Raw genomic sequence first — 27107 nt, 5'->3', positions numbered from 1 at the left:
CTGAAGCTTCAGTACTTTGGCCACCTGATGCAAAGAGCCGGCTCATTGGAAAGATGCTGGGAAAGACTGAAGGCAGGAAGAGAAGGGAGCGACAGAGGATGAGATGGTTGGATGGCATCACCGACTTGATGGACATGAACTTGGGCAAGTTCCAGGAGCTGGTGATGGACAGGGAAGCCTAGCATGCTGCAGTGTATGGGGTCTCAAAAGGGTTGGAGACGACTGAGCGACTGAACTGACTGACTTACTCTTATGACCTGCACAAGGTCATTCTCGTCCCCTTAAGACCTGCCCATCACGACCTCCTATTTCGGTTTCTCTAACGAACCAAGACACAAAGGCCCCCTACCCTCCCCGCTAATAACCAAGTTGCCACGAGCCTTCTGACGCCTGTGCTGGTGTCAGAGGCGGTTTGAACCACCTGACTCGGCCTTGGGGGCGGGCTTGGGGCTTGTGCGTGACGCCGAGCGGCTCAGCGCTGTTCATTCGCGCGCGTTTGTCCACCGCGTCCCCGAGCGTCTCCGGAGCCGGCTCTGCTCAGGCGCCAAGGACGCGCGCGGAGCCAGCCCGCCTGCCCTGCCCAGCGGCCCAGACCGAAGCGGGTCCCGAGGTCAGTCCCGCGGCCGCCGCTCCGCGGGGTCTGCGCCCGCAGGGCGGGGACGCCGCGCGGGGCGGGGAGCGCGGGCGGGGGGGGGGTCCCCGCGGGGAGGGCGGGGGCCCCCCGGGAGGAGGTGTGGGCGCGGGGGCTGCTGCCTGGGGGCCCCGATATCCAGGGGGCGCGCGGTGGGGGCCCTGCAGCAACCCGGGTCTCCCCTGAGGGCGACCGAGACCCTCGGATCCTTTGAGCCGCTGGGCAACTCCGGGCCCCAGGATTTCTGGGGCCACTGGGAGGAGCGAATCCTGGAGGGGACAGAGGAGTGGGTTCCCCCGGAGTGGGGTGTCCGGAGGCGGGGACGGCGGGGACCCCCTCCAGGACAGGCTTGGGGGGGGGGCCGGGTCCTGGTCCCCAGGTTTTAGGGGCGGGAGGGGGCGGACCCGGGGACTTTGCGGTTTGATGGGGGAGGCGGAGGTCCGGGGGCTGCTCCCAACCTGGGAAGCCAGCGGGGTGTCAGGGGTCAGCGAGCAAATGGGCCAAGCAGAACACGGGAAGTGATGCCATGGGCATGTTCTGGGGAGTCCGAGGGGCACTTTGAGGGGTAGGGAGCAGAGGCGACCCTCTGGACGTGTTTGCAGGTGCGCTGGGACTCATCAGAGGCTCGCAGATGAGGAGTGCGCGTGGAAAACAGCTTTTGCGCCTCCAGTGGCTCTGTGCGCCTGCGTGGCTGCGGGTGGGGGCTGGGAGCACGTTTGGGGCGCGCGGTTTTGAGGGGCAGCCTCTGGGGGAGGGGCATGGGCGAGGCTGTGGGTGGGCCTGGGTGTCCACCAGAGGGAAAGGGTACTGGGGAGGGTGAGCGGTCATTTCAGTCTGTGGGTCTGCCTTTGTGCCTGTCTGGAGGGGTGTGTGTGTGTGTGTGTGTGTGTGTGTCCTGCCCCCTTGTGTGGTGGGGGTCTCTGAATTTCCCTGGACTTGTCTGCAGGTGTGTTTGTGTCCTTATGCCCTGGCTTCCGCAGTCTGTATTTGAAAGTGTGCGTTACTAACAATCCTGTGTGTGTGTAACTGGTTGAGTGTTCCCACCGTTTGACGCACCTTGCATTTGCACATTTAAGGTGTGAGGGTTTGTGGTGGGTCAAAGGATTCTTAAAAAGGCTTAAAGGAAGAGGTTTGACTCTAAGTTACCAGAGTGTTCTGAGTGTGTGTGTGCATTTAATTACATTTAATTTTCATGTTTAATCATTTATAGTCCTCATTTTCACGAGGGGAAAGCTGACAGCACTGGAGGTTAAATAATGCCTGAATCAGGACCTGCAGGGACAATACAGTGAACCTGTTTAAATATGAATGTCCGATAAATAATGAATTATCTTTTCGTATAAGTATGCTCCAAATATATCGTGGGACTTGCATATACTTAAACATCATTTAGCCAAATAAATAAAAAATTAGTTTTTAGTAGACACGACCCATGTAGTGTTTGGATATGGCTTATACTAAAAAAAAAAAAAAGATCTGTGTGTCTGAAGCTCAAGTCTCAGTGCGCTGTGTCTTTCTTGTTGCTGTTGTTGGATCTTGAGATCCCCAGTTAGTGACTGGCGGGCTGGAATCCCCCAGTCCTCACCCCAGACACACTGGCCAAGTCCCACCCAGGGTGATGCTGGGGCGGAGGTATGGAGCCCACACTGAGCCTTGGAAGAAACCAGGAGGGAGCCATTGCCAACACGTCCCCTTGGATGTTGGGGACCTGGAGACGTGGGGAGGGGATGGAGTTGTCTGAGTCCACCTGACCTCTGAGAGCCACACCCGGGCTCCCGACTCCCCCGCCCAGGCACTGACTGTCTCCCGTCTGCAGGGAGCACCTGTGGAGTCACCATGCTGCCTCTGAGCACCATTGGGGGCCAGGAACCCGAGGAGGTGCAGACCAAGCCGCCGGAGAAAGGAGGTGAGACCCAGAAAACTGTGGGTAGGCGGGAGTGGGGAGGTCTCCAGGGCACAGGTGATGGGGAAGCAATGATCCTGAAGATTGGCCCTGACCCCAGATGTCTGCACTGGCTCTTCCGGGCAGTGACACCCAGGATGCAGCCTCCCTGCCATCACCTCCCATCAGTGGGTCCTGTCATTGCCCCACTCAGAGCCTGCAGGGAGCTCCTGGGAGCTGAGCCCGTTTGGGCCCCTTTTGTGGCCTGGACACCGCTGTTTTTTTACCCCAGCCCCTCCCCTCCCTGACACTTCCTGTCTGTTCCCTGGGGGCCTTTGGGATACAATTGAATGCAGGTCTCACTCACTCCTGGGCAACCTCCAACAAGTGTCCCTACCTCTCTGTGCCTCGGTTGGCTCACCTCTAAAGTGGGTTGATGATAATACCCATCTCAGAGAGTTATTGGCTTCTCTGGTGGCTCAGTCAGTAAAGAGTCCGCCCTCAACATGGGAGACCAGGGTTTGATCCCTGGGTCGGGAAGATCCCTTGGAGAAGGAAATGGCAACCCACTTCAGTATACTTGGGAGTTATTATGAAGAGAGAGTTATTATGAAGAACCACATAAACGAATGCATGCACAGTACTTAAAAGCGTGTCTGGAACATACTCCGCACGTATTAGCTCCTGTTACAGGTTTCATGATGAAGACTGTATTATGACCGAGTTTCTCAAGCCTCATAGGGTCAGATAGTCTCATGACTCTCTCCTCCTTCCTCAGTCTTGCTTTCTGTGAAGGCTGATGTTCCGCGAAAGAAGTCCAAGAGAATGAAGGGAACCGTGTCCTTCAGAGTCCTGCCGTTCTGCCCCGTGGTAAGCCTGCTTGCTTCCTCCCTTTTCACTGGAGGCCCCTGGGCTGAGTGATCACGTGGATTGGCCACCCTCTCTGCCCACCAGAGACCCTTGGGTGCCCGGGTGCCCCTTGCCCCTGCCTTGTCCCGGATGTGGCCCCATCCCGTAGGGAGTGGTCTTCCTTGAATATTTTGCCCGCCTCTCTGCCTCCTTCTCTTTGCTAATTCCAACATCTGCTTCGGTGTCACCTCCTCCATGAAGCCTCCCTTGCTCACTTTCATGTCATTTCTCTCCAATCCACTGCCTCACTGAACTTTTTTTCAGAGTAATTATTGCTACCTGACAGCATACCTTCTGTCTATGTGTTCATCATCTGTCTCCCCTACCCGAGTAGTTCTGTGGGGGCAGGGCCCTCCTCTGTTGTTCAATGACTCATTCCGTGCCTAGCACAGATGTAACCAGCCTCCTGCTCTGTATACGCTCGGGCTGATTAAATGAAGCAATGAATTAGGGAACGGTCGCTCCTGTGGAGGCAGCTGCGGCCTTGACCCCCTGGGTACCAGTCCTCCTTCTCCTACTAACACCCTGGACTTTTCTGGGGGGACCCCCCTGTCTCCACGCACTTTGGGTGGATCTGATCCCATCCTCGGACCAGCGCCAGGTACGCCCCTGACCAATCAGAGCCGGCCGTGCCAAGGTTCCCGGTGATTGGTCCTGGGCTGGGCACGTGACTCACCCTTGGCCAATGAGGCGTCGGCTCTGTCTCTGGGCTTCTTAACAGGCAGGAGGGGAGGCTGGAGGGACGGTGGGAACCAGGGGGGCCCGTTGGGAGAGGTCAGGGGAGGCCCTGGGTCAGATGCCTGCGAGAACGGCTTTCCTGTTAGTGCCTGCCGCAGTCCCGGGGAGGACTCGTTAGAAAATCTTGTTAGAAAAGAACGTGAGAGTCACAGGTTTACAAAGTATTTCCTGGGCAACTCCGACCTGGCAGGCGTGGTGTGAGCACTTTGTATAGATGATCTCATGTAACCATTACCGAGTCCTATGAAAGACGGATTAACATGATCCCTAATACAGGAGAGACACCCAAGGCTCCTGAGTGCTGTCTTTAGAGGTTATTTCAAGTTTTGTACATAATGAAGACCCAGTGGCTCCTTTCATAGTGAAGTGAAGGGAAGTGAAGTCGCTCAGTCGTGTCCGACTCTTTGTGACCCCATGGACTGTAGCCCACCAGGCTCCTCCATCCATGGAATTTTCCAGGCAAGAGTACTGGAGTGGGTTGCCATTTCCTTCTCCATTCGTATTAGACTCTTTCAATTCTCAGGATTCGTATCTTCATAAAGTATTTCTTATTTTTAAGGAAAAACCACAGAGTGTATCCTTTCACATTGCTGCCCTAACTGCCCATTCGCCAGAGAGCACCTTGGCTTCGTCTGCTCTAGGAACTGGCACAGAAGATTCTCTAGGTCAAGGGGGAGCCGATTGAGGCCACCCAGTCCGCAGCCTGTTTGAGTAAATAAGAGCTTGTTGACACACTACACCCACATCTTAGGGAGAGTCTGCGATGCTTTCATGCCAAGTCCAGTAACTGACAGAGCGGATGGTTCAGGAAGACTAAGCAATTTGCCATGACACCTCTGACCACCAAAGTGACCCATCTTGCTTGGAATAAATGCAAACTGAAATCAATACTGGTGAAGGTGTGAAAATGGTTAGAAAAAAAGAGGGAAATCTTGAACTATTGTGAGTGTGATGCCGTGTGTAAAAGATATTTTGTGTTTGGGTCCAGTGTACATGCTACACACATGTGTTTCTAGGTGTGTGGGGTGCGTGTTTCCTCATATTCGAGAAAGGCGTTTAGAACCACTCCTCACCCTTACCACCTGCACCACTGAAGTCTCCTCCACCTAAACCCGCCCAAGGCCACCCTCTGTGTCAGTTTCTCTAAGCAGTGAGGAGGATTCGGCCCAGGACCACCCCCCACCCCACTCCCAACAATAAAAGTGAAACCAATACGCCCGTGCTGGCAGCTGGCCGGCTGTTAACCACCTGCTTGTGTTGGGGGGTGGAGGTGGGGCGTCGTGAGTGATGCTGAGCCGCTCAGAGCTCTTCATTCCTGCGAGTGTACCCGCAGGTCCCCTGGACTTCTTCGGAGCCAGCCCTGCCCGGGCCCCCAGGACCAGCGGTGAGCAAGCCGGCGCTCTCCAGCCCAGACGTCGAGCCCGAGCCCGGGTCCGGAGGTCAGTCCCGCGGCCGCAGGTCCGAGGGGTCTGCGCCATCGGGGCGGGGGGCGTGGGAGGGCGCTGCGGGGTCCCCGCGGGGAGGGCGAGGACGCCCCGGGAGGAGGTGCGGGCGTGCTCTGGGCTGCTGCCTGGGAGCCCCGAGACCCCAGGGCGCGCCCGGTGCGCGCCCGGCAGGAACCTCGGCTCCCCTGAGGGCGGGGGCGTCCTTAGACCTTCGTGAGCCGCGAGGAGTCCGATGGTTTGTCTGGCCACTGGGAGGAGGGGAGCCTGGAGGGGACACAGGAGGCTGGGGTGTCTGGAGGCGGGGGTCCCCTCCAGGGCAGGCGGAGGGGAGCCCGGGTCCTGCTCCCCAGGTTTTGGGGTGGTGGGAGGGGAGGACCCAGGACTTTGCAGTTTGCTGGAGGAGGCGGGAGGCACAGGTTTGCAATGCACACCAGAGAGGTCAGTCGGTCTCAGGGCTCAGGTAAGGAATTGGCCGCACAGAAGACAGGAACATGATTCTGGGGGGCGTCCGGAGGGCAGTGTGACGGGTGGGGAGCCGGGGAGACTCTCTGGGTGAGTTTGGGGTTCACTAAGGGCGCAGAGCAAGGTTCACAGATGAGGAGTGCGCGTGGAAAACAGCTTTTGCGCCTCCAGTGGTTCTGTGCGCCTGCGTGCCTGCGGGTGGGGGCTGGGAGCACGTTTGGGGCGCGAGGTTTTGAGGGGCAGCCTCTGGGGAAGGGGCCCGGGCGAGGCTGAGGGTGGGCCTGGGTGTCCGCCAGAGGGAAAGGGTACTGGGGAGGGTGAGGTGTATTGATAATTTCAGCTGATGCATCTGCAGTTGTGTGTGTGTGTGTGTGTGTGTGTGAGACCAGGACTGCCTGTGAGGCCCCTCCTTCAGTCCTGAGAAGCAGGCCTGCCCACCTTAGTGCCGGGGGTCTCTGGGTTTCCTTGCAATGTGTCTGCAGGTGTGTTTGTGTCAGTAAGCCCTGGTTTCCACAGTGATCATCAGAAAATGTGCGTCTCTAACAATTGTGTGTGTGTGTGTATCTGGCCGGGGGTTCCCACCATTTGACGCACTCTGTATTTGCACGATTATGTGTGAGGATCTCTGATGGGTCTTAAGCATCTTAAACAGGCTTCGAAGAAGAGGTTTGACTCTAAGATATCAGATAGTGGGTTCTGAGTGTGTGTGTGTGTATTTAATCATATTTAATCCTCATGTTTAATCATTTATTTTCCTCATTTTCATGGACGGGAAAGCTGACAGCACAAGAGGTTAAAAAACCCCTGAATCGGGGCTTGCCAGGTAAAATACAGGATGCTTACTTCAATTTGAATTTAAGACAAATAGTGAATTCCCTTTTAGTATAAGTATGTTCCAAATATTTCATGGGACTTGCCTATACTTAAACATCATCTAGCAAAATAAATTTAAAAATGAGTTTTTATGTAGACCTGACCCATATAGTGTTTCAATACAACTTATAGTAAAAACTGATTTGTGTGTCTGAAATTCAAGTCTCAGTTTGCTATGAATCTGTTGTAATATCATTTTGGGAAATCTGGCAAACTTGAGCCTTGAGATCTCCCAGCTGGTGACTGGCAGGCTGGAATCTACCCAGTCCACAGTCCTCAGACACACGGACCAGCGTTCTGCCCAGGAAGGGCTGGGGTCAGCCTGTGCTGACCCCCCTTCCTGCAGGGCCGGCCCCGCCCCAGGGCTGTGCTGCCGGGTCTGGGGCCCCGCCCCTCCCCTTCACCGCAGTCCTGAGGCCGGGACTGATGCCTCCTGTACCTGGACCAGCGGGACAGGAGGGGCGGGCCTGTCTGAACCCCTTGGGCAGGCTGCCTGGTAGCCTTGGGGCGGAGCTGAAACAGCACTGGGAACGCTCCACGAGTGCATTTATTGAGTGCCTGCTGTATGTCAGGCTCCAGAGGCAGGCCCTTTTGATAGTAACTGTTATTGGCCTTCAGAGTCCCTGCATTTTGTATCATAATATTTCTTCTTTTTCTTAAATGGTCATAAACTTCAGGTACCACGAGCCCTGCCCTTGTCCTTGCGGGGCGCCATGACAACCGGTCTCCCCAGATCACACCCTGGGCCTTGGAGGGAACCAGGAGGAGGCATTGCCAGCACGTCCCCTTGGATGCTGGGGATCTGGAGATGTGGGGAGGGGATGGGGCTGTCTGAGTCCACCCGACCTCCAAGAGCCACACCCAGGCCCCCTGGCTCCGCCGCCCAGGCACTGACTGTCTCCTGTCCGCAGGGAGCACCTGTGGGGCCATGATGCTGCCTCTGAGCACCATCGAGGGCCAGGAGACCGAGGAGGTGCAGACCAGGCCTCCGGAGAAAGGAGGTGAGACCCACGTGGGGTGGGAGCTGTGGGCAGGCGGGGGTGGGGAGGCCTCCAGGCTGATGGGGAAGCGTGGACCCTGAAGACTGGCCCCAGCCCCGAGTGTCTCCCGCTGGCTCCTCTTAAGGAGGGGGGTGCCCTGAGGGGTGCCCGGGATGGAACCTCCCGACATCACCTCACACCCGTGAGTCCGTCACTCCCCTGCTCAGAGCCTGCGGGGCTGCGTCCTGGGAGCTGGAATCAATCTGGGCTCCTCTGTGTCGTGTGGCCACCTGCATGGGCCGGCTGACCCTCTGTTCAGTTGCCAGGTCAAGGGGCTGTAGGGTCATTCATCTGAGATGTGACGAGGCCTGAAGAGAGGATTTAGCAGTGGGAAGGAGTGCGCTGGGGGCCTCCCAGGCAGCGCTCGTGGTAAAGAACCTCCTGCCTATGCAGGAGTCGCACGTTTCATCCCTGGGTGGGGAAGATCCCCTGGAGGAGGAAATGGCAACCCGCTCCAGTATTCTTGCCTGGAGAATCCCATGGACAGAGGAGCCTGGTGGGCTACAGTCCGTAGGGTCCCTCAGAGTCGGACACAATTTAATAACTAAGCACAGAGCAAGGAGGATCCTTTTGGTGATCTGGCCTCATGAGGGAGGGCTCTTGGGTTTGCTGTGACGCTCCCTTTTTTGAAAACTTTTACTTTGCAATAATTTTACATTCACAAGACGTTGCCATTGTGATTCATAGAAATTCCATGGACCCTTTATCCCATTTTCCTCCAGTAATTTGATCTTATTGGATGATAGTCCAACGTGAAAACTAGCCCACTGATACTGGCACAATCCCCATGTGTGTTTTTACTTATATTTCAACACATCTGCAGCTGCGTGTAACCCTCATGCAAAATAAGTTGCAAGCCACTTCCTTAGCTACCTACTTCCTTGCCAGAGGTAGCTACTTCCCAGCTTCCTGTCCAGTCTTCCAGAATGTTCTGTGCTCACTCATACTGACAGGGATGTGTATGTATCTGGCACTGTGTATTTATGTCTGATACGCTGTGTGTACTATATGTCTCACTCCCACTTCCTCTTTTGTCTTAGTTCACTTAATTCTCATCTGGCATGTCGTGCCAGTCACAGTCCCAATGCTTTCCTGCATCCAGTCATCCGCACTCCACAACCTCCCTGTGAGACTGACACCAATTACCTCATGGTGCAGATGGGAAACCTGAAGGGTGACAAGTACGAATAATCAGCTCACGGTGGGACCTGAACCCTGGCCATCTGGGCTGGGGGTCTTTGACCTTAAGCACTGTGCCCCCTGTCCATCTCGAGGACCCTCCCCCACAAGATGCCGGTTTGTGTTCCAGCTGCCTGGCATTGCATGGTCTGTCTGTGCTGTGTGCGATAAGTGGCTCAGTCGTGTCCGACTCTTTGTGACCCCACGGACTGCAGCACTCCAGGCTTCCCTGTCCATCACCAACTCCCAGAGCTTGGTCAAACTCACGTCCATCAAGTTGGTGATGCCATCCACCATCTCATCCTCTGTCGTCCCCTTCTCCTCCTGCCTTCAACCTCCCCCAACATCAGGGTCTTTTCCAGTGAGTCAGTTCTTCTCCTCAGGTGGCCAGAGTATTGTCTTCTTTGGGGAAACCTAAGTATTTTCTGGAGAGACATGCCACAGGGCCACCTGCGTATCAGCGGTGCCTTCCTCCTGGACATGGGCGCCCCAGGGCGTCACTATCTCCACAGCCCCTTCGGTCACTGACATTCCGTCTGTTCCCTGAGGACCTTCAGGATGCAATTTAATGCGTGACTGCAGTCACTGCTGTGCAACCTCCTGCAAGTGTCCTAACCCCTCTGTGCCTCAGTTTCTTCCTCCGTAAAGTTGGATGAAGATAAGGGCCAAGTTAGCTATCACAGTCTAATATATGCAAGAGTGCCCAGCACAGGGCAAGTACTCAACACGGGTTAGTTTCCGTCACTGGTTTCATGATGGAGATCTTATTATTACCGAGTTTCTCAAGCCTCAGAGGGCACGATGGCCTCACACCTCCTTCCTCCTTCCCCAGCCCTGCTTTCTGAGAACCCTGATGAGCCTCGAAAGAAGCCCAGAGGAGTGAAGGGAAGACTGTCTTTCAATGTCCTGCCGTTCTGTCCCATGGTAAGCCTACTTGTTTCCTCTCTTTGACCAGAGATCCCCTAGGTTATGAGAGGTCAGGCACCCCCACCACCCTCTCTGCCCAGGAGAGACCCAAGGGTGGCTGGGTGCCCCTTGTCCCCCACCCCAGGATGTGTCCCCATTCTCTCGGGGGTGCTGCCTTCTTTCCTGCCTCCTCTCTTTCCTAATTCCAACTTCCAGTGTCACCTCCTCCATGAAGCCTTCCTTGCTCACTTTTGCCCCATTTCCCTCTGACCTCTTGCCTTCCTGAATTTTCTTCAGTGTTATTATTGCTACCTGAGAGCATATCTTGTATCTATCTTTTAAATCATCTGTCTCCCCTACTAGAGTAGTTTTGTGGGGTCAAAAGCCTCCTCTATCGTGCAATGACATATCCCCTGTCTAGATCAGATGTAAGCAGCGCTGGGAACTGTATATACCAGGGCTGATTAAATGAAGGAATGAATTAGGGAATGGTCCCTCCTGAAAAGGCAGCTGTGGCATTGTCCACCTGGGTACCAGTCCTCCTTCTCCTACTAACACCCTTGACTTTTCTGGGGGGACCACTTGTCTCCACGCACTTTGGATGAATCTGATCCCATCCTCAGACCAGCTCCAGGTACACCCCTGACCAATCAGAGCTGGCAGTGCCAAGGTTCCCGGTGATTGGTCCTGGGCTGGCACATGACTCACCCTTGGCCAATGAGGCGTCAGCTCTGTCTCTGGGCTTCTTAACAGGCAGGAGGGGAGGCTGGAGGGACCCTGGTGAGAACCAGCGGGCCCGGGGAAGGGTCAGGGGAGGCCCTGGGTCAGATGCCTGCGAGAACGTCTTTCCTACTAGTGCCTGCAGCAGTCCCGGGGAGGACTCTTTATAAAATTTTCTTGTTAAGAAATAATGTAATCAAAGATTTTACCAAAACAGTACAAAGATCATCTGAGTTCACCAATTGTTACCATTTTTTCCTATTTGCATGTTTTCTCATATGCACTATATATATGTACATATGCTCCGATTCCTCCGTGTGTTTCACCTTAGAATCTTCTCTTATATAACTGTGGGCCTGTTGTGACCTTTGAGGTTTTAACCCTGATATGCACTTTCATCTCATCTGCTGTCCATATTCTTGGTTTGTTCACTCACTACATGCTGTTTGGTGTTCTTTCTCCTCTTACATGGGGGAAAACTGGGGCCAGGGATTGCACTTGGTAATGTATCTTTGGGATTCCTAGGTGGCATTAGTTGTAAAGAGCCTGCCTGCCAGTGCAGGAGATGTAAGAGACATGGGTCCAGTCCCTGGGTGGGGAAGATCCCCTGGAGGAGGAAACAGCAACCCACTCCAGTCTTCTTGCCTGGAGAATCCCATGGACAGAGGAGCCTGGCGGGCTACACTCCACAGGGTCGCAGAGAGCTGGACACAACTGAGACAACTTGAGCATGCACACAATATATCTTTCGTTCTCTTTGAGCTAGACAATCTCCTCAGTCTTCCTCTTATGACAGACAATTTTGAACATCCGAGTCACACCTCACACAATATTGATTGCTTTTTCTGTTTTGCTTCATTTCTATACTTGTTTGATTTATATGCTGTCCCCCTAATGAGATTCAGGGTGAGCTGTGATCTCTGGAGCACCACCTAAGTGATGCCATGTCCTTCTCAGAACATCCCATTTAGATGCACTTGAATTTTGATCCACTCAGTTTATCCCATTTCTCCACTGAATACTTACTGATTTTTCTTTTCTCTGTGCAACTAACTAATAAGAAATCAGTGGGGAGATGCTTGTAGATGAGCCAAATAGTCTAGAAAGAGAGAGCTTTCTGGTCAGTTCATTTCGGGTCCTGTGCCCACCACAGAACCAACTGTCAGCTTATGAGATGAGAACCCTACATCTTGTATCCGTGGGCGTGTATGGGGCACGCCTTTCCCTAACCGCTATAAGTAGGGGACGAAGCAGTGATTCTCAACCGGAGGCAATTCATCCCCCAGGGGACACCTTCAGTGTCGGGATACATTTCTTCTTTGTCACAAGAAGAGGAAGGAAGGTACTAGCACCTGGCGGGTAGAGGGCAATGATGGTATTTAACCTCCTGCAATGCACAAGATGCCCCCCAGACACACACACTGCAAAGAATGGCCTGCCTCTGAAACATCGCGAGAGTGACACCACCGTTCTCTTCCTGCATCTACGATCTCCTTCTCTTTCCTTTCAGCCGAGCGTCTGCTTCACCTATTACGTGGAGCCTGATGACCCTGAGTCTGAGCCCCAGGTTCCTTCTGACGCTTCGAAGTCGGACCCGAATTGCACCTTTGTCCCTCTGCCTGTGCTGGAGTTCCGCGAGGTCAAGGTGTGCGAGTGTCCCCTCTGCTGCCTCAGCTTCGTCACTGCTTCCTAAGCCCCGAGGGCCCTCCGCTTCCCGCTCCTGACTGCGCGCCCCCGAACCATGCATGCTGGGCTACCGTGACGCAAAATCCCCCAATGCAGCGGCTTCAATAAACTCAACTTGCTGTCTCTCCCAAGGCTGTGGTCTGTGTGTGAAACTCCCAGGGCCGGGGCGGGGCGGCTCCGTGGGGTTGGGCAGCCAGGGTCCTTGGACCTCGGTGCTCTGAGCCACGTGGCTGGAGAGGGCTCACCTCCTCCACCCAGTCCACATTCTGGTGCGGGACAAGTGGGGGGATGAGGAGAGGGGAAGACAGGCTTCAGTTCTTCAAAGGGCGACTCCTACAAGAAGCCCAGGTCAGTTTTCCTCACAGCTCATTGGCCAGAGCAGGTCACATGACGACATCTAGTTGCAAGCGGTGCTGGGAACTGTAGTCCTTAGCCGGTCAATCCTGTGTCATCCAATAGCTCCTATTACTATAGCAAAAGAGAATGAATAATGTGTCCACCTTTGATCAGGTCTATTATGTTAATTTATCCCCAGCACGTGTTGTGATGAACACATGAGTGAATAAATATATTCTTCAATTCTGTATCTCTCTCCATTGATTAGGGTCCCCTCCGTTTTTAGCAGGATAAACGTTTTTGAGCACTGACTCTGTTAGGCACTGAGCTAATGTCTTTACACATTTTGAGCCACTTAATTCTCACAACCTGTGGCTGGTTCTGCTATTATCCCTCTTTCTGAGATAAGAGAACAGAAAGTCCACCTCACTTGCTTCAGGTCACACAGATCACAAGGGGCTAAGCCCACATTCAAACCCAGGCAGGCTGGCTCCAGAGTCTATGCCCTTAGCCATCATGGTATCCACCTCACAGAGGTGGACACGGGGAGATTCCCAGATGCTCACACAATTGTGAGTCAGAGAGCCTCTTTCAACACTCAGACCTTCCAACACTGCCTTCACTTACCTCTTCAGATGCTGCAGAAATACTTGGAACATGTGTGTAGCACGTATCTGTAGCCACAATAGTGCCAGTTAACAACCACCACCACAAAATCCACAGGAGGTGTTCACTGAGGTGAAAACACACGCGTGAGAGTTTCCATTTTATTTGGGGGATTTAGTGGGGATTATAGCTCAGGAGACAGCCTCTCGGAGAGCTGTGAGGAACTGGTCCAAATGGGTAGGTGAGAGGTCAGTTTGCATGTGATTTTGGAAAGGGGGTCCATGCAATCAGGAACATAACTCAGCATAAGGTTCATGTTGGTCATGATGCATGGACATCTCAGTTAATGTGATTAGTGCTTTTAGAAAAGGAAGGAAGAATCTAGTAAGGAAGGAATCTTCCTTAGTAAGGAAGAATGTAAGACTCTTGGGTCCTATTATTTTCTCCTGAACATATCTAGCATCTGAGGTGCAACTGAACCCAGGTTTGGCCACCTGGCACTCATAAGTCAATCATTCGAGAGGCAGGTGTCAGTACATAGGAAAGGTGCTTCAATCAGAAAAGATGACACCTGGGGAGATGGTGGACTTATGTCCAGGGATCAACTCAAGAGATTCTACTCAGCCTTTTGTTTGTTCAGTTGCTAAATGGTGTCCAACTCTGTGACCCCATGGACTGCAGCACACCAGGCTTCCCTGTTCTTCACTATCTCCCAGAGTTTGCTCAAACTCATCTCCATCGAGTCGGTGATGCCATCCAGCCATCTCATCCTCTGTTGTCCCCTTCTCCTCCTGCCCCCAAGCCCTCCCAGCATCAGGGTCTTTTCAAATGAGTCAGTTCTTCGCATCAGGTGCCCAAAGTATTGGAGCTTCAGCTTCAACATCAGTCCTTCCAATGAATATTCAGGGTTTATTTCCTTTAAACTTGACTAGTTTGATCTCCTTGCTGTCCAAGGGACTCTAAAGAGTCTTCTATAGTGCTGCAGTTTGAAAACATCAATTCTTCGGCACTCAACCTTCTTTATGGTCCAATTCTCATATTTGTACATGACTACTGGAAAAACCATAGATTTGATTATATGGACCTTTGGGAAAATGGAGGAATCTCTGAATAGTCAAGGCAGGAGGTTGGTTTTACACCATTCTCCATTGTATGCAGAACTGACTGAGGTCTCTTCAGATGTTACCTTGCCCATTCAACCTGCCTTCTGGATGCTTAGGGGCACTTTGGGGGAAGAGAGCTAGTCACACATCTATTTATCCAGGAATAGTATCAACAGGTTAGACAAGGCATTCAGGAGAACATATTAGTTCAGTTCAGTCGCTCAGTCATGTCTGACTCCATGCGACCCCATGGACTGCAGCACACCAAGCCTCCCTGTCCGTCACCAACTCCCGGAGTTTACTCAAACTCTTGTCCATCGAGTTGGTGATGCCATCCAACCAACTCATCCTCTGTCATCCCCTTCTCCTTCTGCCCTCAATCTTTCCCAGCATCAGGGTCTTTTCCAGTGAGTTTGTTCTTCACATCAGGTGGCCAAAGTATTGGAGTGTCAGCTTCAGCATCAGTCCTTCCAATGAATATTCAGGATTGATTTCCTTTAGAATGGACTGGTTTGATCTCCTTGCAGTTCAAGGGACTCTCAAGAGTCTTCTCCAACACCACAGTTCAAAAGTGTCAATTCTTCATAAGTCAGGAGTTAATTTCAATTACTTAGTGACCTCATTCCTATGATAGTTTATTTTAGGTTGGGGAAAACATAAATGGACAGACAGGAAATGGACAAAGGACTTGCTTTCAGAGGATCTTTTCTGCCACGTCTCCCAGAACATAAGTGCCTCACCCGGATCTTCACTCTGAATTCCTTTCAGGGTGAACTGTAGGTGGTAGTGCGTGGTGGGGAACATCCTTTAGTTGGCAAACTTCAGGAACAAAAGGCATATGAGGTCAGACAGGAGGCGCTGCTGCTGTTTCTGAGCTCCTGCTGGTGCCTGGTGGACACTGGTCCTCAGTTCTCCTAGAACTGGGGAGACCTGGCCCCACTCGCAATGTTTTTCCTCCTCCAGCAGGCTGGCTTGGGCACATTCATCCTCATGGCACTGGTAGAGGTGCAGGGGAGAAACAAATGTTGTTTCACAAGCACTTTTCAAGCTTCTGTGGGATCATATTTTGCCAGCCTCCACTGGTAAAAGCACGTTCCATGGCCAAATGCAAATTCAGAACAGGAGGGCATTGTACACTTAAGGGGCAAAGGGTGTAGACGTGAGGCAGGGTGGAAAACGGACCATGTCTGCAATCTACCTCAATGCAGAGTTGTGATCACATCCCCAAATTCCATGGGCTTCCACCTGTCACAAGACAAGAGGGTTCACCAGCCTGGCACCTGGGAGGGAAGCCAGGAATGGGGAAGAGCCTTCAGAAGCCAGGTGACCCTTCTCAAGCATCAGAAGAGCCTCTGGAAGGATGCAGTTATCAGTCTGAGGGATGAGGAGGAAGGACTCTGTGTAAGTCAGGTGTCCAAAGACTTCAGAGCATGTACGCCCCAGAGGAGCCCACAGGCGCCCTGAGGGTGGGGAAGCTTTCACAGAGGGCTCACCCCTTACTCATCTCAGCAAAATCCACACCTCTGCGAAGTTGCACCAAGGATGCTCCAAGGATGGGGGGGTGCGGGGGCTTCAGGCAGGTCTCCTCTCTGATGCTCCACCAGAAAGTTCAGGCTGGGAGCAGTAAACTTTCTGAGTGTGGAAAAAACCTATAGCTGAAATGTACATGAAAACCCTGGGAGCAAGCAAAATGTGAGAGCCTCTGTGAATAGAGATTTCCTTCACCGCCAACATCTTCGGGTAGACCAGAAGTTCTCATGTGGGGTGATGCTTCAGCGCCCCCTCCTGGAATTTCTCTGTAACGTTGGGTCTATTTCAGGTTGTCCCAAATTGGGGCCCCGCTCCTAGGCTCTAAAGGAGAAGCAAATGACAACCCACTCCAGTATCCTAGCCTGGAGAATCCCATGGACAGAGGAGCCTGGCGGGTTACAGTCCATGGGGTCGCAAGGAGTCAGTGATGACTGAGCAACTAACACACTAGACTCTAACAGATAGAGACCATTCTAAACATGGTGCAATGCACCAGGAAGACCCCCCCTGCACAAGGAATGTTCAGGTCATAAACGTCAGTGGTGACACTCTGGGGGATCACATTTGAGAAGGAATTAGGTACAATTTTCTGGCTCTCCAACACAGTAATCACTAAGTAACCACACGAAGCTAATCGATGTAAACAAATCAATCTTAAGTAAAATTCAAAACAGAGTTTCTTGGCAGCTCAGAGCAGGATTCAGCAGACAAACGTGGCCAGAGGCTACCACCCTGGACACTGCAGATACACAACATTTCCGTGGTCACTGAAGGGTCTGCGTCAGGACAGATTTAGATCCGTTAGGTCATCACACACCGTGGCCCCCAGAAAGTGAGGCTGTGGGCTTGCAGCTATGAGAACGTGAAGGAGCACAGTCTCCTGAAAAAATCTTATCAGTGGATCCTGGGGACTCTTGGCCCCGTGCACGGTCCTCTGGGCACTTTGAGTCTCAGAGTGGTCAGTGCCCGGCCCAAAGGGCACCGCCTCACCTAGGAGAGATTAACCAGTTGGTTACTGACAGTGTTAGACAAACCCTAACATTTCCCAGGCACTTTCTGTCTGTCAGGTCCAGTGCTGAGCACTTTCCACAGACAAGCCCATGTAACCTTTACCAGAGTCTTGTGGAACAGGAACTAAAACGATCCCCAACTTACAGGGAACTCACCCAGGCTCACGAGAGCTGTTTTTAAAGGTGATTGTTTCAAATTTTGCATATATATCAAGAATATATTACTGTTTTTATAGTACACTTTACAGGATTTAAATTTCCATAAACTATATATATATATTAAAAAAAAAAATCTGTTCACCTTTCTGTCCAAACTGCACTTTTCACGGCAACTTTTTGGTTTATTTACTCCGGGAGCTGGCACAAAAAAATTCTTTAAGACAAGGGTGGGCAGACTATGATCATCCAGCCCACAGACTTTGTAAATAAGGGCATGTTGACATAACTCCATCCATCCTTAGGGCTGTCTAGGATGGGTTCATGCAAAGAGGAGCAGCTTCCACACAGACCTGATGGCTCAGGAGTCTAAAATTCCTGCCACACACGCTGGCCAAGAAAGGTGACTGACGGTGATCTGAAGAGAGGCAAACTGCAATCAACACGGGTGAAGGTGTGAGAATGATCAGAAAACGGAGGGAAACTCTCGAACTTCCCGTGCCCGTGATGCCCAACGTTAAAAGACATTTTGTGTTTGAGTACAGGACCCATGCTATTAACACATACGTGTGTTTTGACTGTGTGGCATTTCTTCACACCCTAAGCACAAGTTTAGAACCACTGACTTGCTCTTATGACCTGCACAAGGTCATTCTTGTCGCCTTAAGACCTGCCCATCACGACCTCCTATATTGGTTTCTCGAAGCAACGAAGGCAAGAGGCCCCCGACCCTCCCCCCTAATAACCAAGTTGCCGCGAACCTTCTGACGCCTGTGCTGGTGTCAGAGGCGGTTTGAACCACCTGACTCGGCCTTGGGGGCGGGCTTGGGGGTTGCGCGAGTCGCCGAGCGGCTCAGCCTGAGTACTTAAGCGCGCGTTTGTCCACCGCGTCCCCGAGCGTCTCCGGAGCCGGCTCTGCTCAGGCACCAAGGACGCGCGCGGAACCAGCCCGCCTGCCCTGCCCAGCGACCCAGACCGAAGCGGTCCCGAGGTCAGTCCCGCGCCCGCCGCTCCGCGGGGTCTGCGCCCGCAGGGCGGGGGCGCCGCGCGGAGCTGGGGGCGCGGGAAGGGTCCCCGCGGGGAGGGCGGGGGCGCCCCGGGAGGAGGTGCGGGCGCGGGGGCTGCTGCCTGGGAGCCCCGAGACCCCAGGGCGCGCGCGGTGGGGGCCCTGGAGAAATCCAAGTTTTCCCCTGGAGGCGATGGAGACCCTCGGATCCTTTCCACCTCGGGGAGACTACAGATCTAAAGATTTCACTGGTCACTGGGAGAAGCGAAAACTGAAGGCGACAGAGGAGGCTGGGGTGTCTGGAGGCGGGGATGGCGGGGGTCCCCTCCAGGGCAGGCGGAGGGGAGCCCGGGTCCTGGTCCCCAGGTTTTGGGGGCGGGAGGGGCGGACCCGGGGACTTTGCAGTTTGCTGGAGGAGGCGGGAGGCACAGGTTTGCAATGCACACCAGAGAGGTCAGTCGGTCTCAGGGCTCAGGTAAGGAATTGGCCGCACAGAAGACAGGAACATGATTCTGGGGGGCGTCCGGAGGGCAGTGTGACGGGTGGGGAGCCGGGGAGACCCTCTGGGTGAGTTTGGGGTTCACTAAGGGCGCAGAGCAAGGTTCACAGATGAGGAGTGCGCGTGGAAAACAGCTTTTGCGCCTCCAGTGGTTCTGTGCGCCTGCGTGACTGCGGGTGGGGGCTGGGAGCACGTTTGGGGCGCGAGGTTTTGAGGGGCAGCCTCTAGGGGAGGGGTCCAGGCGAGGCTGAGGGTGGGCCTGGGTGTCCGCCAGAGGGAAAGGGTACTGGGGAGGGTGAGGGGTCATTTCAGTCTGTGGGTCTGCCTTTGTGCCTGTCTGGAGGGTGTGTGTGTGTGTGTGTGTGTGTGTGTGTGTGTGTGTGATCAGGACTGCCTGTGAGGAGTGGGCTCAGCCCTGAAAAGCAGGCCTGCCCATCCGAGTGGTCGGGATCTCTGTACATCCCTGGACTTGTCTGCAGGTGTGTCTGTGTGGTTATGCCCTGATTTCTGCAGTCTTCATCTGAAAACGTGTGTTTCCACTGATTGTGTGTGCCTGAGTGTGTGTGTGTCTGGCCTGCGGTTCCCGCGCTATTTGACGCACTCTGTATTTGTAGGATTACGTGTGAGGGTCTGCGATGGGTCTCATGCTTCTTCAAAAAAGGCTTAGAGGAAGAGGTTTGACTCTAGGTTACCAGATAATGTGCGCTGAGTATGTGTTTTTAAGCATATTTAATCCTCATGTTTCATCATTTATAGTCTTCATTTTCATGGAGGGGAAAGCTGACAGCCCAAGAGGTTAAAAAACCCCAAATCAGGGCTTGCCAGGTAAAATGCCAGCTGCCTTCTTAAATTCAAACTTCAGACAGATACTGAATTACCTTTTGGTATAAATGTGTCACAAATATTTCCTGGGAGCCCATCTGTAAAGATAATTTAATAAATTTTTAATAATTTTTTAAAAAATGTAGATATGACCCACGCAGTGTTTAAAGACTACTTAAACTAAAACTTGATTTGTGTATCTGAAATTCAGATCTCCATTTACTGTGTATTTATTATAACGTTGCTATTGTTAAATGTGGCCAACTTGATCGTTGAGATCCCCCAGCTAGTGACTGGCAGGCTGCAGTCCCCCAGTTCTCACCCCAGACACACAGCCCATGTCCTTCCCAGGGTGATGCTGCGGTGGAGGTGAGGACCCCCCTCCCTGCAGGACTACACCCCCCCAGGGCTATGCTGGGGGGTCTGGGGCCCGGCCTCTCCCTTCACCGCGGTCCCGAGGGTGGGACTGATGCCCGGCGTACCTGGACAGGCCGAGGACAGGAGGGGTGGGCCTGTCTGAAGCCCTTGGTCAGGCTGCCTGTTAGCCCTGGGATGGAGCTGAAACATGGTGATGGTAATGCTGACCTTGAGCTGCACTTACTGATGCCTGCTCTATGCCGGGCTCCAGAGGCCCTTCTGGTGCCCAGTGAGCTGACCTGCACATCCAGGGTGTGGGCCCTTTGTGTCATATTTCTTGTGTTTCTTAAAGGATCATAAAACCCACGGACCCCGCCCTTTCCCTTGCCAGACACCAGACACTCTCCCCAAATCGCACACTGGACCTTGAGGCAACTCTATGGGGGAGGCATTGCCAACACGTCCTCTTGGATGCTGGGGACCCGAGGACTTGGGGAGATGGAGCTGTCTGAGTCCACCCGTCCTCTGAGAGCCACACCCGGGCCCCCGACTCCCCCGCCCAGGCACTGACTGTCTCCCGTCTGCAGGGAGCACCTGTGGAGTCACCATGCTGCCTCTGAGCACCATCGAGAGCCAGGAACCCGAGGAGGAGGTGCAGACCAAGCCGCCGAAGAAAGGAGGTGAGACCCAGAAAACTGTGGGTAGGCGGGAGTGGGGAGGTCTCCAGGGCATGGCTGATTGGGAACTATCTACCCAGAAGATTGGCCCTGACCCCAGATGTCTGCACTGGCTCTTCCGGGCAGGGACACCCAGGATGCAGCCTCCCTGCCATCACCTCCCATCAGTGGGTCCTGTCATTGCCCCACTCAGAGCCTACAGGGAGCTCCGGGGAGCTGAGCCCGTTTGGGCCCCTTTTGTGGCCTGGACACCCCTGTTTTCTTACCCCAGCCCCTCCCCTCCCTGACACTTTCTGTCTGTTCCCTGGGGGCCTTTGGGATACAATTGAATGCAGGTCTCACTCACTCCTGGGCGACCTCCAACAAGTGTCCCCACCTCTCTGTGCCTCAGTTGGCTCATCTCTAAAGTGGGTTGATGATAGTACCCATCTCAGAGAGTTATTATGAAGAACCACATAAACGAATGCGTGCACAGTACTTAAAAGCGTGTCTGGAACATACTCTGCACGTATTAGCTCCTGTTACAGGTTTCATGATGAAGACTGTATTATGACCGAGTTTCTCAAGCCTCATAGGGTCAGATAGTCTCATGACTCTTTCCTCCTCCCTCAGGCTTTTTTTCTAAGAAGTCTGATGCTCTGCCGAAGAAGTCCAAGAAAATGAAGGGAACCGTGTCCTTCAGAGTCCTGCCGTTCTGCCCCGTGGTAAGCCTGCTTGCTTCCTGCCTTTTCACTGGAGGCCCCTGGGCTGAGCGATCGCGGGGCTTGGCCACCCTCTCTGCCCACCAGAGACCCTTGGGTGCCCGGGTGCCCCTTGCCCCTGCCTGGTCCCGGATGTGGCCCCATCCCGTGGGGCGGGGTGGTTTTCCTTGTGGGCGCTGCCCTCTTCCCTGCCTCCTCCTTGCTGATTCCCGCTTCTGCTCCTCCACGAGGCCCCCCCTTGCTCCCTTTCACCCTGTTTCTCTCCAGCCCCTTACCTTCCTGAATTTTCTTCAGAGTAATTATTGACAGCATGCCTTGTATCTGTGTTTTAACCATCTCTCTCTCCTACTAGAGTAGTTTTGTGGGGTCAAGAGCCTCTTCTGTTGTTCAATGACGTATCCCCCTCTGCCTAACACAGAGGTAACCAGCACCAGCACACATAGGCTCGGGCTGATTAAATGAAGGAATAAGTCAGGGAACGGTCCCTCCTGCGAAGGCAGCTGTGGCCCTGTCCACCTGGGTACCGGTCCTCCTTCTACCAACAGCCTTGTCTTTCCAGCAGGAGGTAGCACAAAGATTTCCCTAGGTCGACGGTGGGCAGACTACGGTCATTCAGCCCACAGCTTGTTTGTGTGAATAAGGGCTTCTCGGCACATCTACCCCCAAGCTTAGGTAGAATCCGGGCTGTTTTATTGTAACATCCAGTAGCTGAGATGCAGACTGGATGATCCAGAAAGGCTATGCAATTTGCCATGACACTCTCCACGACAGCGGTGAATGGCGGTGCTTCAAATAGATGCAGGCTGACATCAGTTCAGGTGAAGGTGTGAGGATGATTAGAAAAAGGAGGGAAATTCTTCAACGACTGTGACTCTGATGCACGGGGTGAGACATACTTGCCGTCTGGGCCCAGCACACATGCCACACACGTGTGTTTCTACGTGTGGCCCATGTGCTTCTTTGAGTAACAAGTTTAAGAACCACTCCTCACCCTTACCACCTGCACCACTGAGTCTCCTCCACCTAAAATCCGCCCAAGGCCACTCTCTGTGTCAGTTTCTCTAAGCAGTGAGGAGGATGCGGCCCGGGACCCGCTCCCCTCAACAATAAAAGTGAAGCCAACACGCCCGTGCTGGCCGCAGGCCCGCTGTTAACCACCTGCTTGTGTTGGGGGGTGGAGGTGGGGCGTCGTGAGTGATGCTGAGCCGCTCAGAGCTCTTCATTCCTGCGAGTGTATCAGCAGGCCCCCTGGACTTCTACGGAGCCAGCCCTGCCCGGGCCCCCAGGACCAGCGGTGAGCAAGCCGGCGCGCTCCAGCCCAGACGTCGAGCCCGAGCCCGGGTCCGGAGGTCGGTCCCGCGGCCGCAGATCCGAAGGGTCCGGCCATCAAGGTTGGCGCAGTTCGGGGCAGGGGGGCGGCGGGAGGGCGGAGGGGGGGGGGGTCTCCGCGGGGAGGGAGGGGGCGCGCGCGGTGGGGGCTCCTCAAGGGCGCCGGGCGGCCTCGGACCCTTCCGAGCCGCGCGGGGACTCCGGGCCCCAGGATTTCTGGGGCCACTGGGGGGAGCGAATCCTGGAAGGGACAGAGGAGTGGGTCCCCCCCCCGCGGAGTGGGGTGTCCAGAGGCGGTGATGGCGGGGACCCCCTCCAGGACAGGCGGAGGGGGGCCCGGGTTCTGGTCCCTAGGTTTGGGGAGCGGAGGGGCGGACCCGGGAACTTTGCGGTTTGATGGGGGAGGCGGAGATCCAGGGGCTGCTCCCAACCTGGGAAGTCAGCGGGGTGTCAGGGGTCAGCGAGAGGGTGCGGAATGAGACATAGGATAACGACTTTGTGGGGAGTCCAGAGGGCAGTTTGAAGGAGGCAGGAGGCCCTATGGATGTGTTTGGGGGGTTCACGGAGGACGCATGAGAAGTTCGCTGATGAGAAGGGCGCGTTGAAAACAGCTTTTGCGCTTCCAGTGGTTCCGTGCGCCTGCGTGGCTGTGGGTGGGGGCTGGGAGCACGTTTGGGGCGCGCAGTTTTGAGGGGCAGCCTCTGGGGGAGGGGCCCGGGCGAGGCTGAGGGTGGGTCTGGGAGTCCGCCAGAGGGAGTTTCCCCAAACTGAAGCATCTTTTCTTTGCAGGATTATATGTGAGGGTCTCTGATTGCATCTTATGTTTCTTTAAAATGTTTAAGGAAGGTTTAAAGAAGGCAAAGGTGTTAACTCTGTTTCCAGATAATGTGTTCTGAATATGTGTCAATCTAACCATATTTAAGCTTCATGTTTAATAATTAATTTTACTCATTTTTCTGGAAGGGAGAGTTGAGATAACAAGAGTTAATAACCCCTGAATCAGAGCTTGTCAGGTAAAACGCAGGATCAGTTCAGTTCAGTTCAGCTGCTCAGTCGGGTCTGACTCTTTGCAACCCTACGGACTGCAGCACGCCAGGCCTTCCTGTCCATCACCAACTCCTGGAGCTTGCTCAAACTCATGTCCATCCAGTCGGTGATGCCATCCAACCCTCTCATCCTCTGTTGTCCGCTTCCCCTCCTGCTTTCAATCTTTCCCAGCATCAGGGTCTTTTCTAATGAGTCAGTTCTTTTCATCAGGTGGCCAAATATTGGAGCTTCAGCTTCAGCATCAGTCCTTCCAGTGAATATTCAGGATTGATTTCCTTTAGGATTGATTGGTTTGATCCCCTTGCCATCCAAAATGTAGGAGGGTTACTTACATTTGAATTTCAGACAAATAATCAGTTACCTTTGGACATAAGTATGTCCCAGGTATTTCCAGGGATATATACATAAACATAGGTTAGTATATTAAATAAATGACTTTTAGGTAGATTCTTACCATGCAGTGTTTGGGACTTGTTATAGTACAATATGATCTGTGCATATGAAATTCACATCTCAGTTTGCTGTGTATTTGTTGTAACGTAGTTGTTAAATCTGGTGAACTTGATCCTTGAGATCCCCAGTTAGTGACTAGCAGGCTGGAATTCCCCCGAGTCCACTCCCCAGACACATAGCCCAGGTCCTGCCCAGGGTGATGCTGGGGCGGAGGTGGGGTCCCCACACTGAGCCTGTGCTGAGCCCCCTCCCTGCAGGGCCGCCCCGCCCCAGGGCTGTGCTGGGGGGTCTGGGGCCCCGCCCCTCCGTTCACCTCGGTCCTGAGGGCGGGACTGATGCCTCCTCCTGTACCTGGACCGGGCTGAGGCCAGGAGGGGCCGGCCTGTCTGAACCACCACCCCCCCCACCCCCCCACCCCACCCCCCATCAGGCTGCCTGGTAGCCCTGGGGCGGAGCTGAAACAGCACGGGGACTGCGCCACGCGTGCACTTACGGAGCGCCTGCTGTATGCCAGGCCCCAGAGGCCCCTTTGGTGCCCCGTGAGCCGAGCTGCAGCTTCCTGGTCCCGGCCCTTCGTGTCACAGTTTTTCCAGTTTTAAAGGGGGCAAGCCCCAGGTACCACGAGCCCTGCTCTTGTCCTTGCCAGGCACTATGACAACCGCTCTCCCCAGGCCACAGCCTGGGCCTTGGAGGGAACCAGGAGGAGGCATTGCCAGCACGTCCCCTTGGATGCTGGGGATCTGGAGACGTGGGGAGGGGATGGGGCTGTCTGAGTCCAGCCGGCCTCTGAGAGCCAGACCCGGGTCCCCTCGCTCCACCGCCCAGGCACTAACCGCTCTGTCTCCTGTCTCTAGGGAGGGCCTGCCGCGTCATGATGCTGCCTCTGAGCACCATCGAGGACAAGGAAACTGAGGAGGTGCAGACCAAGCCTCCGGAGAAAGGAGGTGAGACCCACGTGGGGTGGAAAGTATAGGCAGGTGGGAGTGGGACGGTCTAGGGCAAGGGTGATGAGGAGGGGTTGACCCTGGAGACTGGCCCAGTCCCACCCAGCTTCATGATGAAGATACTGTTACTGAGTTTCTCAAGCCTCAGCAGGCAAGATGGTCTCACGCCTCTTTCTTCCCCCACACACAGCCCTGCTTTCTGAGAATCCTGATGAGCCTAAGAAGAAGCCCAGAGGAATGAGAGGAAGACTGTCTTTCAAAGTTCTGCCGTTCTGTCCCATAGTAAGCCTGCTTGTTTCTTCTCTTTGACATGAGATCTCCTAGGTTATGAGAGGTCAGGCACACCTACCACTTTAATGAGGCGTCTGCTCTGTCTCTGGGCTTCTAACAGGCAGGAGGGGAGGCTGGAGGGGCCCTGGGGAGACCAGGGGGCCCATGGGGAGAGGTCAGGGGAGGCCCTGAGTCAGATGCCCGCGAGAACATCTTACCTACTAGTGCGACTAGTACTACTCTTAAAGAAGTTTTCTTATTAGGAATTAATGTGAGAATCCAAGATTTTATAAAAACAGTACAAAGATTCTCAAAATTCACCGAGTGTTGCCACATATTCTATTTGCATGTTTTCTTATATATATTTAGATATAATATTGATGGTACTCAAGATTCTGCAAAGCATGGGATGCCCCCCACCACACTGCAAGGAATGACATGACCCCAAAACGTCACCAGTGTGACCTGACATTCTCCTCTCGTTTCCCTGTTCTCTCTCCTTCCAGCCGAGTGTCTGCTTCAGCTACTACGTGGAGCCGGATGATGACGTCGAGCCTGAGCCTGAGCCTCAGCCTGAGCCTCCGGTGGCTCCTGACGCTTCGAAGTCGGACCCGAATTGCACCGTGGTCCCCATGCCTGTGCTGGAGTTCCGCGAGGTCAAGGTGTGCGAGTGTCCCCTCTGCTGCCTCAGCTTCGTCACTGCTTCCTAAGCCCCGAGGGCCCTCCGCTTCCCGCTCCTGACTGCGCGCCCCCGAACCATGCATGCTGGGCTACCGTGACGCAAAATCCCCCAATGCAGCGGCTTCAATAAACTCAACTTGCTGTCTCTCCCAAGGCTGTGGTCTGTGTGTGAAACTCCCAGGGCCGGGGCGGGGCGGCTCCGTGGGGTTGGGCAGCCAGGGTCCTTGGACCTCGGTGCTCTGAGCCACGTGGCTGGAGAGGGCTCACCTCCTCCACCCAGTCCACATTCTGGTGCGGGACAAGTGGGGGGATGAGGAGAGGGGAAGACAGGCTTCAGTTCTTCAAAGGGCGACTCCTACAAGAAGCCCAGGTCAGTTTTCCTCACAGCTCATTGGCCAGAGCAGGTCACATGATGACATCTAGTTGCAAGGGATGCTGGGAACTGTAGTCCTTAGCCGGTCAATCCTGTGTCATCCAAAAGCTTCTATTGCTATAGCAAAAGAGAATGAGTGTGTCCACCTCTGACTGGGTGTGTTATGTTTATTTATCCCAGCACGTGTTGTGATGAACACATGAGTGAATAAATGTATTCTTCAATTCTGTATCTCTCCTCCATGGACCAGAGTCTCCTCCCCTCCTTTCTTATGCAGATAATTAGAATGAGGAACTTTTCTTGGGCATTGACCATGCGGTAGGCACCAAACCAGTGTCTTTACACATTTTAATCCCCTTAATGCGCACAACCATGTGGCCAATTCTGTTATTCTGTCTCTTTCTGAGATAAGAGAACAGAGGCCCAGAGTTCCTGTCACTTCCTTCAGGTCACACAGATCAGAAGGAGCCAAGCCAGGATTCAAATCCAGGGAGGCTGACTCCAGAGTCTGTGCCAACAGGACTTAGCAGTTAAACAACAACAACAGTCCTCTGTATCAGACTCCTTTGATGGCAAGCAACAGAAACCCTGACTCAGGGCCTTTGCACTGGCCGTTTACTCCCCTTGCAGTGCTCCTCGCCCAGGGTTTTTCTGTCGTTGACTCAGTCAGCATCTTTTCCAGTTGCTCCTTGTATGCAGGTATTGGTGACTTCACGGCTTATGAGATATTTATGAC

At 53.9% G+C, this 27107-nt stretch overlaps 2 protein-coding genes across 2 annotated transcripts; both read left to right on the top strand.

Moving 5' to 3' along the window:
• The first annotated feature begins 467 nt into the window (after positions 1 to 467).
• LOC133054957 (uncharacterized) lies at positions 468 to 12598 on the top strand. Its single transcript, XM_061140405.1, has 7 exons — positions 468 to 610; positions 2448 to 2537; positions 3292 to 3383; positions 5494 to 5599; positions 7852 to 7941; positions 9992 to 10083; positions 12296 to 12598. The coding sequence occupies exons 2-7, from the start codon at positions 2468 to 2470 to the stop codon at positions 12476 to 12478; spliced, it is 633 nt and encodes a 210-aa protein (XP_060996388.1). The 5' UTR covers positions 468 to 610; positions 2448 to 2467; the 3' UTR covers positions 12479 to 12598.
• A 3348-nt stretch (positions 12599 to 15946) lies between these two features.
• Positions 15947 to 26147, top strand: LOC133055246 (basic salivary proline-rich protein 2-like). Its single transcript, XM_061140662.1, has 8 exons — positions 15947 to 15982; positions 18111 to 18318; positions 20484 to 20576; positions 21186 to 21277; positions 22518 to 22665; positions 24958 to 25047; positions 25238 to 25329; positions 25824 to 26147. Exons 1-8 carry the CDS (start codon positions 15947 to 15949, stop codon positions 26025 to 26027), a joined length of 963 nt encoding a protein of 320 aa, XP_060996645.1. The 3' UTR covers positions 26028 to 26147.
• Positions 26148 to 27107: the final 960 nt, after the last annotated feature.

This window comes from Dama dama, chromosome 4 (genome assembly GCF_033118175.1).
Source record: "Dama dama isolate Ldn47 chromosome 4, ASM3311817v1, whole genome shotgun sequence".
Lineage (NCBI taxonomy): Eukaryota > Metazoa > Chordata > Mammalia > Artiodactyla > Cervidae > Dama > Dama dama.
This window is presented reverse-complemented; position numbering and strand designations above follow the sequence as displayed.

What these genes read in the sequence shown, in the direction of transcription:
- LOC133054957 (XM_061140405.1), top strand. Translation starts at nt 2,468, where the DNA reads ATGCTGCCTCTGAGCACCATTGGGGGCCAGGAACCCGAGGAGGTGCAG. An exon ending in TCCTGCCGTTCTGCCCCGTG is followed by an intron (nt 3,384 to 5,493) that starts GTAAGCCTGCTT and finishes GTGTACCCGCAG; the next exon opens with GTCCCCTGGACTTCTTCGGA. An exon ending in GCCCGAGCCCGGGTCCGGAG is followed by an intron (nt 5,600 to 7,851) that starts GTCAGTCCCGCG and finishes TCCTGTCCGCAG; the next exon opens with GGAGCACCTGTGGGGCCATG.
- LOC133055246 (XM_061140662.1), top strand. Translation starts at nt 15,947, where the DNA reads ATGTACGCCCCAGAGGAGCCCACAGGCGCCCTGAGG. An exon ending in TCCTGCCGTTCTGCCCCGTG is followed by an intron (nt 21,278 to 22,517) that starts GTAAGCCTGCTT and finishes GTGTATCAGCAG; the next exon opens with GCCCCCTGGACTTCTACGGA. An exon ending in TTCTGCCGTTCTGTCCCATA is followed by an intron (nt 25,330 to 25,823) that starts GTAAGCCTGCTT and finishes CTCTCCTTCCAG; the next exon opens with CCGAGTGTCTGCTTCAGCTA.